General features: G+C 35.1%; 1 protein-coding gene across 36 annotated transcripts in view; it reads right to left on the reverse strand.

Moving 5' to 3' along the window:
- SOX6 (SRY-box transcription factor 6) overlaps positions 1 to 12,858 on the reverse strand; it is a 665,863-nt gene that overhangs the window by 106,256 nt on the left and 546,749 nt on the right. For 31 of the 36 annotated variants that reach the window (XM_049099117.1, XM_035703772.2, XM_035703769.2 and 28 more), the window contains 2 exons: positions 10,882 to 10,961; positions 9,290 to 9,412 (listed from right to left, as the gene is read on the reverse strand). In XM_049099117.1, coding sequence (XP_048955074.1) covers positions 9,290 to 9,412; positions 10,882 to 10,961 — 203 coding nt within the window. The remainder of the gene's footprint in view (positions 1 to 9,289; positions 9,413 to 10,881; positions 10,962 to 12,858) is intronic. The other 5 variants (XM_035703788.2, XM_035703787.2, XM_035703786.2 and 2 more) reach the window with 1 other exon arrangement.

A 12,858-nucleotide genomic window follows, 5' to 3' on the forward strand; every position in this document is an offset into this window, starting at 1 on the left:
GTCTCTCATGAATAAATAAATAAAACCTTTTTAAAAAGTGAAAAAAATAAAATAAAATTCTTAGTTTTGAAGATCAAAGTGGAGCTGAGGATGCACAATCAAATAAGCCTCATCTTTTAAAAATCTGCCCATCCAGGTTAGGTTCAGATGTAGATAGATAGGTGGGATATTTCTGTTAAGCTGAGTAAGATTTGCAACTCCAACTCTTTATCATATGTTTCTTTCCCCGTTCCCCACCTCTGACTAGAATGTAAATGCCATGAGGGCAAGGACTTTGTTTTATTCATTGCTATTTCCCCAATATCTAAAACAGGTTTTCTCAATCAAAGTATGACTATATTTTGGGCTGGATAATTTTTATTGGTCGGGGTGTGGAGGGGTCCTGTCCATTGTAGGATATTCAGCAACGTCCCCAGATGCTTTACCCACTAAATGCCAGTAGTATTTTCACCCCCACCCTCGAGTCATAACAATCAATAAGGTCTCCAGACACTGTCAATCGAACCCTAAGGGGCAATATTGCCTCCTATTGAGGATCATTGGTCTAGAATAATACTTGGTGCTGGATAAATATTTGTTGAATAATTGAATGATTGAATTTTTGATGTTTGAATTTTCATACCTTTCCAAATTTCTTGAGCATGATCATTTATAAGCTCCCTCTCCAGAACAGATTTTGATACAACTCTAAGATACAATAAGTGTTATATCATTGAAACAGTCATATTCAAAGTAACAGTGTCACTTCAAGGAGGAAGAATTTAAAAAGCTGTAATATTCATTCTTACTTTAATTTAAATGCATAAGTGAATTAGAGTGAAAATGTGATAAATTTCCCCAAAATGTATTTTCTAGATTAAAAACAACTCTATTTCAAACAGACTTTGAATGAGTACGGTATGTTTGTACTTTGTAGGGTTTGAGAGGGTCAACACATGTATATATTTTAAGCAATACATTTTTATATATATATAAATAATATATATTTATATATAATTTATATATATACTTATATATAAATTATTATATATATATTTTTATTTATTTTTGTTTTAGTTTATGCAGCTCAAGGCCAATAGCATTAGAGAAATCACTGATAAGGTACTAAGGCTCATAGTCTAGATTAATTTATATGTTATGACATTGAAGGTTGGTTACAGGTATTACAGCTGTACACATAAGAGAAGTACATAATAAGGAAGGAAATCAATGCAGTTTCCTGGAAATTAAGAATTCTGAGTTAAGTCCTTAAACCAAAAGGATGGAAGTCTTGGGGAATTTATTTGGCTCTACTTTGCCTCCATTTTTTAGTATATGAAAAGGAAATGCAAATACGTAGCTAACCCCACATTAAATGATTATAAATATAAAGGAATTTGTATTTATAAAACTAAAAAAAGAAAGGCCAAATTAATTCTTCTCAATCAGACTCAAGATGACCCTACTGATGTCAACAATTATAAGGGAGGAATGAAAGATGGAACAGACAGTGATGAATTTTTTTTTTTTTTTTGACCCACACAGCAAGCAGTACAGAGTACAGAATACATGTTTTGGGCTTGTTTACTTATATTTAGAAAAGAATCCACTATTTGTGTTATTTAGGCTTAAAAGATATGTAAGAGAATCCAGTTTTTATCCTAATCCTAATAATCTAGAACAGTCCAAATAAAGCATGATGGTGTCAAATCACTGCAGAAAGCTTGAAATGTTACAAATTTCCTCTGAATTTACAGTTGGATTTTGTATAAACATGTATACTTGTAACATATGAATTTTTCTACAAATAAAGGAGAAAGGAAAATTGGCAGAGTGGTATTAACTATGTGCTAGCTCTATTAATCAGTTTTATTCTTCCACTGGGTCATGTCTATGAGGGGAATCCATCCAACTAAGCTTCTCAATCCCTTTTAATTAAAATATCATTAAAATATTTTTGGATTGGAAGAATTAATATTGCTAAAATGTCTATACCACCCAAAGTGTTCTACAGATGCAATGCAATGCTTATCAAAATCCTAATGGTGTTTTTTTTACAGAAATAGAAAAAAAAATTCTAAAATTCATGTGCAACCACAAAAGACCTTGAATAGCTACAGCAATCTTGAACAAGAACAAAGCTGAAGGTATCACACTTCCTAATTTCAAAATATATTACAAAGTTACAGTAATTAAATAGTATGATACTGACATAAAACAGATATATAAAGCAATGTAACAGAATGGAGAAACTAGAAATAAACATATGCAGTCAAAATATGATTGAGAAATGTAATGAGAATACCTAATGGGGAAAGGATAGTCTTTTCAATAAATGGCACTGGGAAAATTGAGTATCCACATGCAAAGTAATTAAATTGGACCTTTTTCTTAAACCATATTTAAGAATTAACTTAAAGTAGTTTAAAGACTCAAATGTAAGACCTGAAACTTTTGGGCTTATATACAAAAGAACTGAAATCCAGATCTCACAAAGAGATATCATCACCCCCACGTTCATTGAAGCATTATTCACAATAGCTAAGATATGGAAGCAACCTAAATGCCCACTGATGAATGAATGGATCAAGAAAATGAATGGGTTAAAGTGGAATATTATTCAGAAAATCCTGCCATTTGCAACAACATGGATGAACTTGTGGGACATTATACTAAGTTAAATATACCAGACATGGAATGACAAACACTGTGTAAGATGACTTACATGAGGAATCTTAAACAGTCAACTCATAAAGGCAGAGAATAGAATGGGTTGCCAGGAATTGGGGGAAGGGAAATGGGGAAATTAGTCAAAGGGCACAAAGTTTCAGTTAGAGATCTATTGTATAGCATAGAACATATGATTCATAATTCTGTACTGTATACTTAAAAACTTACTAAGATGGTAGATCTTATGTCAAATGTTCTTATCACACAAAATAATAATAATAATGATGATAATGATGATGATGATGATGATGGATGATGAATATGTTTACAGCATAGTTTGTGCTATGGTTTCATGGATGTATAACTATCCCAAACTCATCTAATTGCGTATAATATATATGTGCAGCTTTTTGTATGTCAATCATACTTCAATATGGTGATTTTTTAAAAACACTTTTGTCTGCTCAGTCTATTCTGTTACCTGACATGTCGAAATATTTCATATCTTTTTCTGATTTAAATTTCCTAAATGTTGCATATCCTGACTTATTCTATGATTGGAAAATGAAGTGAAACATTTTTTTAAAAAACACTAGAATGTCTTGCTTTCAAACCTTCTAATGTATCTTTAATCACATGATCTCTGATTTCCAAGGTAGTCCCCTTACTACATATATACATACAGATATATAATATGTGATACGAACCAAACAATACCTTGAAACTCCAGTTTGGTAAAAAAAAGGAATAAAAATACCTGTCACTATTTTAGAAATCACTGCATCTTACAGGCAGTATGTTTAAATACAAGTATTCACACACTGGGAGCTCCCTGTTGAGTAGATTATTATTGAGGCTGGAGTAAATGAATGTTGGTAGAAATTTTCATTAGGAAAGACAAAGGAGTACATCAATTTTGTAATTCCAAGGTCCTGGGCTCCTAGTAAACCATCTCTGGGAGTATACCTGAACATCCTATCAATCATATAACTGAAATACAGTGATTAACAGGGCTTATATGTGACAAGAGTCATCCTCTCTCAACTTCCAGGTATTACCTTAAGACCTACTAAAGATCACATTTCTGAAAGAAAATCCAGTTTACCCAATGTTTTCATTTGTGGGTAGGTATAGGTATAATCTTCTTATGTTTCACTGAATACAAGTCTGATTTCCAAACACTAGGAAATGTCTTCATATTTTGCATCCTTCTTTGACCTGCCTCTATTTCTTTAATCTCCACCAGGATTCACTTGGTACCAGCTGTTTTTCTTAAGAAGCATACCTAGAAATAAAAAGTTCTTTATATGAAGTAGTGCCCCCTTAAATACAGGGCATCTGACCAAATATATCCAAGAAAAATGTTTCAAAGCAATTTGGGTAACAGATAGCCAGCAAAGATGAAATTCATTAATTCATTCATTTTACCAAGTACTGTGCCAGGCAATATTAGGGATTCAACAGTAAACAAAGGAGATAAAATCCCTGAATACAGTGACTTACATTCTGGTAGATTAGAGCTCTCCCTCAGAAGCACTTCAGGCAGCAAAGGTAGAGTAGAATTCACTGCTTATTGGGATGTTGGAAAGTTTTTTCCTAATTTGATGAATATATATATATATATATATTTATATATATATATGAAATCTAATACATACCTCCTTATCCCACTTACTATTCACAACAACTCTGAAAATGATCATTACCCCTCTTTTACAATAAAAAGAGTAATAGGACAACATGGCAAGTAACAGCAGAAACTCTAATCCAAGATTCTGATTCCAAAGTAGAGTTCTTTCCATTAGCACACAAGTCACCTAATCCCAGTTGTAACAGTGCTCCCAAGACCACCACACTCTTAAAGTCAAAGGGGGTGAGGGAAAGCTGATTAAGAGAAAAGAAAGCACTTCCCCTCAAAGCACAGCCCCATGGTCGGCATCCTCGAAATAAGCTTTGAATCAGTGCATTCCTTTTTCTCCATTGGGTAGCTAGTAGTAGGTCACTCTAATCAACTCTTTATTCAACTCTCTATTAGAAATGATGACTTCTCAAGCCTACCTAGCAAAGCCACCTCACCCTCTCATTCCTCTACAGCACTGAGGTGTGTTTATGACTGCAAACAAGAAAACAGGGTATGAGCCAGAGAAGAGCATCTAAACACAGTATCATAAACATTCAGGCTGGAACTGATATAGAATTAGAGCATTCTCAATGTTGATGGGTACTTCTTCACTTTCCATTTGTAACATAAAAATTGACAATATTATTTAAATAAAATATGTGTTTGCATTTACTTCTGCAAAAACTTCAATTGTTCTCCTCCATCCTTGCAAACTTGGCAACACTTTAATAGTTTCATTTAAGAGTAACTTATGATTGATAGGTTTTCCTAGCATTTTAAGGCTCTAATTATACCTTTCCTCAAATCTTCCCTGAAGTACACATAGTAGCCATTGAATAAAAGTGAAAATCTACTTATATTGATATTTTAAAAATTTTCATATTTAATTCCTTTCATTTTAGGCTACTACCCATACTATCATTATAAGAACTTGTCTGTTAAAATATGTTCCAACTAAAGCTCGGTAGGCTTTGAATGCTCGATAAAAATCATTCTCTGAGGCTAATGAAGACAGAAACTCTTCCTGTAACAATATTAAGTTTGTTTTCTCTGGTGATTCAGAGAAGTGAGCAATCTGTCAGTAATACATTGAGTGAAATTACTTGTCTTGTAGGAATAACTGCTGACAGTCACTTTATCTCAGGGCTGACCCAAACATCTCCGTGCTGACAAACAAATTACTATGTCTAACTTTGAAAAGGTAACTAGTTTGTTTTTAATTTTGATTGGTCTTTCAGAATCTCCTGTACATACACTCAGTCCCATCCTTCATTGTATTAAACAAACAAACAAAAAGCCACAAAAAGTGGGTTTTTTTTTTGCAGGGGGGGCAGGTTTGAATTAATGAGAAAGAAAAAAAAGTAAGGAAAGAGAAACTCTATCATTTGGCACTAAGAAAAAAGAACTGCTATTGCTTCCTTCCAAGACTGTTATGCAGATAAAACTGGTAAGTGTGTCTACCCAACATTAAGACTGGCAGTGCCGCCAGTAACTGACTGGGTGAGTGAACACATTACTGAGACAGTATTGTAGGAATTAATTTTCTTCAATAAAGTGATTTTTAAGGCTCATATATTTCACAATCTAAACATATGTCACTGTTTCATAAACAAAATAAATGGATTAAAATAATACATTACCAATATGCTGACATGTGGAGATATTTTAATTAGAAATTCTTAAGCTGTGTGATATTTAACTGCTGTATTTGCTAAAGAGAAGCATGCATCATTTAATAAGAAAGCATGAGACAGGTGTATCACTTTGCATGATATGGTACCAGATTGTATTTAATATAAGCCACTTCTATGAAGCAACATTTCTCCCATCTAAAAACAAAACAAAACAAAACAAAAAACAGAACAAATTACTTTTAAGGATCTATCCTATTGAAAGTAGTCACATAAAATGAATTGATACGTTGAAACTACTTTTTCATTTAAAAAAGAAAGAAGTTACTCAGAGCTTAGTTTCTGAGACAATATTTTTTCAGAAACAATTTAACATCTTAGCTATTTAAAGGCCATATTTACATGACTGCCTCATTATACGGGGTCCCCCTTCCTTAACATTCTTTTTGATGTACTTGAAGGACCAATGCTAACAGAGCTGAGGAAAGCAAATGGCAACTGGTCCTGAAATTTATAAGGGTAGAGAATTGGAATAAGTAGCAATATAATATATTGTTTACTGTAGCAGGTGCCCTCTGTTCTCTAAAGGTCAAAAGCACTGTAACCTTAGAGTTACAGTTTCTGATTGTTCCCAGGGTTAAATACATTATCAAAATTAATGGTTCAAGCCCCTCAACCTTCAGATATATGAGTATTCATGCCTCCATCTGCTGAACTGTTCAACTAAAAATAGCATTCTTTGGCCTTCTCTCTCCTAATATTGTGCCCCTGAGACAGAGAAAACCATGCCTTAGATCAGCACAGAGTACAAAAAAAAAGTCTTTCCTGTATCTTCCTTATTTTAAAGAAAGAGAGAACTGGAATATGCTAATGTAAGAAGAGTCTCTGCACTTTAAATACCTTTTTTTTCTACTTGATAACAAGATTTCAGGCTTTCAGTGTAGAACTATAAATGCTGTTAAGATTTATCCAGGCTCATTGATGTTAGGAGTGACAATCTTTGAAGAACATATGAACTATAACATCAGGTAAAGAGGACTAGCTCTGAGCAATGCAGCCAGATATATATGAAGGTGGTGCTTTGGGTGATGGTGGCATGTATGTGTTATGGGCATTTTTTCCTAAGAATCTCTGTTTAGAAATAAAACCAGTTAACATAATTGTAATGCTTCCTCGGTATCAATAGTCTGTCTATTGCTCATGATTGTTAACAGAGCTGTGACATTTTAGCTTGTCAAAGGAGGGAAGCATTAGAAAAGAAAGCAGACTTTAAAATCAATAAAGCAAGATATTAAATTTTCTCCCTACTTTTGCCTATGATTTAAAATGTTAGTGTCTGTAGTAGCTCAGACATGTATGTCTACTGTGTTTTTCATGGATCTGTCCCCATAAACATGGAATACTCATACCAGGAAAGTTTGGGAAACCTGCCCTTCAAACAAGGTCAATTTTTTTCCAACCAGTCTACCATATAGGCAAACAGCAAAGGTTTCCTGACATGCAGGAAAAAAAAAAAGCAAAAAATGAAAGCAGGAAAAGAGAACAAGAATAAACAGAAACCCAGGAAACTTTCAAATGGGCCCAAAATTAAGCTGCAAAGCCAGAGGAGTCCTGCACTAACTGGTTCTCTATTAATCCTAATGAAAGTGACAGACGTGTGGCATATGTTGTGCTTCTAGATCAACGTTGCTACAGGACTACACAGACCTGGCACTCGCATATGTGACATCATAGTTTCCAGAAACCCAACAGAAGCCAGATTTGGCAGCATCAGGGGTCCAGGGATGGTGAGAAGTCAACCTAAGTGAAAAATTAGTAAAAGAAGCGATGGGGTAGAAAACTGCTGATGGAGAAGGGTTGATGGGATAGATCTCAACACCTCAAGAGAAAATAAAAGTCATAGAGAGGAAGTCTTGAATTTGAGCCAAGACCACCTGCTTTCACATTTGTCCAAGCACTTAAACATTTAACGAACGATCTGTCCTGGGCACGTAAGCTTGCTAACTGTCATCACAAAGAAAGTCTTGGCCCTCATACGCAGTTATCTCTAGATTTTAGCAATCCTAGGCATGGTAAATCTTCAGAATGTCCAGAAATATGGTACCTTTTCTTCAGTCAAAAGAAAGCTTTGCAAAAGAAATCCCTTCTTGCTGTCTAGAAGATAGCAGATACTCTGCAGTATATGCCTGGTCATGTCTGGGTGGGAACCCCCCATATAAGTTATATCAAAGTGACAGGGAAAGAGGAAGGCAGGCAACAAGCTCTGGAACTCTTCCTTAGGCTACTTCCAAGGTGGTTTATGATCTTGTCCTTTTCTTTCTTCTTAGGAGTGAGCTTTCTCTATTGTTTTTCAAAAATACAGATTCAAAAGCAGCAGGGAAGGTAATAGCAAAGGGATAGTTAGTTGATTATATAGTGTTTGATGCCAGAGCCAATAGGATCTGAATATATAACTTTGTTTGATATAATTATTTTCTTTTTGGGGGACTGAGTTTCCCATCCTAGGTTAGAATACAAAATGTAGTATTAGGTCTAACCCAGAAAGCTAATGTGTGTTTCAGTCTGAGGTAGCCTGTCTCTATGTTTTTTTGGTGATTCAACAGATAGCTGACAGCCCATCAGTAGCTGATAATACTGGAGAGGGATTCCAGTGATATGAAAGAGAAATCAAGCATGAAATTAGAGACATGAGGACTAGACCCCTATAGAAGAAAAGGGGTGGGTTTTCAAAAGAACCATAAAAGCCATCTCCTCCCATTTGGTAAGAATATCCCACAAAAACAACAAAAAGCTTGACTGGAAGTTAAATATGAAAGGGATACTATAGAAGTTCATGGAGCAAAAAAGCAACCAGTCAGGTCCAGGCACTTAGCCCTACCTCAGCCAGAGAAAACAAAATTCAGAACCCTGAGTTAGTCAAAAATCCTGGGTACTAGCTCTGATTCCAGGAATATTGCACAGCCTTGGTCTCTCTGAACCTCCACTGTTTAGTGTATATAGGCAGAATTATATTTTATCAACTTTGCAGGGTTGTTATATAGTCAAATGAGATTGTTTTAAGTGTTCAAGTGTTTATAAACATTATACAGTATTACATAAAAGAAGCAAAAGAGTAAGGGAACAGGGGATGGTTTCGAGCATACATGTACAGAATTTGCCTAAATGTATAGCAATAAACAACTTAAGTCATTAGGGGCATTGGTTTGGGGCTTGCCATCTGTAAAAGAAAAGGAGCAAAAATGAGCCTCCTTAGGAAAGAGAAAAAGGGAAAGGTCACATTTTAGTGTTTAGGTCGAGTGTTTGCCACTTGAAAAAAAAAAAAAAGCCTAGAATATGACTGAACAATCCAGTCCCCCACCCAATGAAGCACCAATGGAAGCATTCATACCTCAATCTGTTTGTGGTTGTAAGAGTGGCCACCACCATGTTCAAAGGTGTCCAAACTCCTGCCAAAACGGTCACTTAGGCCCTTTAGCCTTGGGTTAATTTGTGGGTGGGAGACATGACCCTTCTGTTTAGTAGCATATTCAGAAAAAAAAAAAAAAAAGACAAAACATACTGTCAGAACTCATGAAACAGACCACATATTTCTAAATCCAGGGTACTGATCACACCAAAGAATAGAAAGTAGAAGGTTTAGGAAGCAGATACTGTCCTTCATAGAAACTTGGCTATGGGATCAAGCAATGGTACTGGTTCCATACTTTTCCTTCTGACTCGAGAAGATACTCTAGCATAGCTATGGGAAAAGGAGAAACAGATTAGCTTTAATATGAGGGAGGTTTCCTTTTAGATTTTTCCAACTGCAGTAAGTTTCAGTGTTAGCAGTGGGAAAGGTGAAGTTTTGGAAGAAAGGTAGGCCTGCTGCTCCTGTTAGGCAAAATGTCTAGCTCTGCTAGGTCGTCCATAATGGGTAATGTCGTCCAGGCTTTCCGGAAGAAGCTTATGACAAAAACTCAGAGTATTGGAAAAATTATTTATTTGCAGACCCAATTGAAAATGCTCACAATGATGTTTTTTCATAGGAAAATATTTGCACATTTCTTATACTCAAGCCATATATGGAATAGCAAAGACAAAAAAAAATGCCTAGCCAGATGCTATTCCTTTGTAAGAAAACTCAAAAATAATCACAGTAAGTTATAAGAATAAAAGACTATCTTTAAACTTTCTACTGTATTGAAATTCAAGTTCTTCATTAAGGTTTAACCATTATTTTAATGATAATATCTTTTTGTGTTTTTTTTGTTTTTGTTAAAATATATATTCATATTCAAAGTTATTTTCCCATTAAAATGGCAGTGCTAGATGGGTATAAAAATCGCCTGTTCCTATTGTAAATCCCTCACTTTACTGTGAAGAAGATAAGGTACAAATGATTGTTCATCCAGCTTCCAAAACTTTCTCCCCCAGTCTTGCATTATAACTAAAGAACCCTAATCCAGAATGCGGTTGGATGCCATGCCCAGACTTTTGACATGGCATGAAGCTAAAGATAAGAATGAGAGTACACATATTCCAGAGCAATATGTTTACATATTACTGAACAGTGAAGGTAATTTGGTGATAACAACACCTAATCTATAAACTGCAAGAAGGAAAATGTCCAACATTGTTTTCTGTTTTGATGTTCATGTGTAAAAGATCATCTGGACACAAATGGAGACGTGGATGGAAAACTGATATGGAAAAAGCTAACATATCCAATAGCAGCAGCCAGCAATAAAAAATTATAAAACCATTAACTCACCTGATAGAAAATATAGAGTACTAAGTCATAATATCATTTTTCCTTTAAAAATACTAAAATTGGCAGTTTTCTCTTCTATTTTCAGCATGGTAAGTAAACAAGGTGTTAATCCTTCCAGGCTACACTTAAAAATTATTTAACATTCAGGCCATTATTTAGCATACAGCTGGTTAGCAGTTTTCCACTAAAGAACTGGCTTGTATCCCACATTTTTTTCTTCTGGCACTTACCTGGAGCTGTAAAGGGCTGAGTCCAGAAGTAGCAGCAGCTGCCATTGTTGATGAAATGAACTGTACAGGGTAGTTATCACCTGTCGGAAAGAACAATGCATACAGGTTTAGACAATGCACAGGGAATCGCAGCAGACAAGTACAAACATGGTCCTTGGATTGCCTGAGCTTTACAACATTGCTCTAAGCCCAAACATCTGCAGAAACAAAAGGCTTAGTTGGGCATAGACTTGCAGTGCTGCCTTGGAACTTTTTGTTAACAGATAGCTGGTAGGCAAACTGGCAAAACATGAATGTGATGTTAAAAAAATTAAATGTGCAATTCAAGCATGTTCACTCCATTACAAATCGTGTAATACATCATTTTTTTAAGAGTAAAAAAAATATCTTAAAGCCAGGCTGACACTCAGTTCACTGAGAAAGTATTAAGGTTTTTATGTTGGAACAACAAAAGTTTTGGCTTGGTAGGCAAAGCAGAGTATTAGAGTCCAAAAAAGATTATGGGCTATTGACTGTCCATAACCCTAAACTTTATTTTATTAACAAAAAAGAACAGAAAAAAATTTTTAAAATGCAACCTCTTCAATTAGATAGGAGTGAGAAGGAAACTAATCTTATCTGCCAGCATTCTGTAAAATGCCTGGTATCTCCACAAGAGTAGAAACCATATTTTTTGGGATTAACTTCTGGTGGAACCTAGTGCAGGTTCATGTACAGTAGGCGCTTATCACAGATTCTTTGATAATGATTTGATTAAATAACCACACATTTTACATAGGATATCCACATTAAAAGTCTAGTAGAGATTGAGCAAGGTTCAGCAGAGATCAATGCTACATCTCAATGTCTGACTTCATAGCACTCCTAAATCAGGGAAGGAAGTCCTTTCTGTGACCTAAGAGCACAGACTACGTGCAGCGATGTGAAGAACCAAGAAAAAGTAATGAGGAACGTATTGTGATAGTGGTGACTGAATTCAAAATTAATACTCGTGGATAAATTACACAATATCAGTGATTTAATGGAGTATCACTTGGGCTGCAGCTACTTATTTAAAGTCAGTGTTATATACTATCTCTAGGCTATATTTTAATAGGCTGATCCTCCACACATTTTTGACATTTATAATAATCATGCTGTTTTGCATGAACTTTTCCACACTGAAAGCTGAATGTAATAATGAAGAGAGAGTGTAGAAAGAATCACAGCAATAAAGGTAGTCAATTGGAAAGCAATACAATCTCTTTTTTTCTGCACGGACACTAATACCTGGAGCCTTCCTGGCAACCCCTCATCCCCCCCGCCCCCCATTTCTTGGAGCTCATCCTGTTGCCACATGAAGTGCTACTCAGCTGGCCCAATGTAAATGTTAAGTTGCTTTCACTTTTAACAAATTGTTAGCTTCTAATCTACACAGTCTCTTTGCATCACATCCATAATACCTCATCAGACCATTGAGCACAGTGTGTGCTTGTACACAGTCCAGTAACAATTGGCTTCTGATTGCATATGGAGCACTGCTACAATGCATTCACTCACACTATATTGTGCTGGTCTCCTATGGAGTAATGTTCAAAATATCTGATCTTGTTTTTCCCCTTCCGTGAGGTTGATTTTAGTTTGCAGTGCTACATGAGCTTTTTTAAAAAGGATAACTAGGCCAAATTATTTTTTATAGTAAATGACTGTTGCTTTATGCTTAAACAATTTTGCTGATCTTCTTGATATTTAAACTAAATTATGTGAAGAAAGAATATCCTAATCTAAGTCAAATAGTATTTCTTCGGTTGATATCTTATCAGGTTAAAAAAAATCACAAAACGATACTGAATTAATGATGCTTCAAAAATAGGGAGAAAAAAAATCACCATTCCAAACCATCAACATGGGCTGCCTCCCAGAACATTTTAGAGCTGTTCTTTCTTTAAATATCATGCATTATTCATACTAACTCTAAACCACAACCCCCCTCCCTGT

This window comes from Canis lupus, chromosome 21, assembly GCF_003254725.2.
Source record: "Canis lupus dingo isolate Sandy chromosome 21, ASM325472v2, whole genome shotgun sequence".
NCBI lineage: Eukaryota > Metazoa > Chordata > Mammalia > Carnivora > Canidae > Canis > Canis lupus.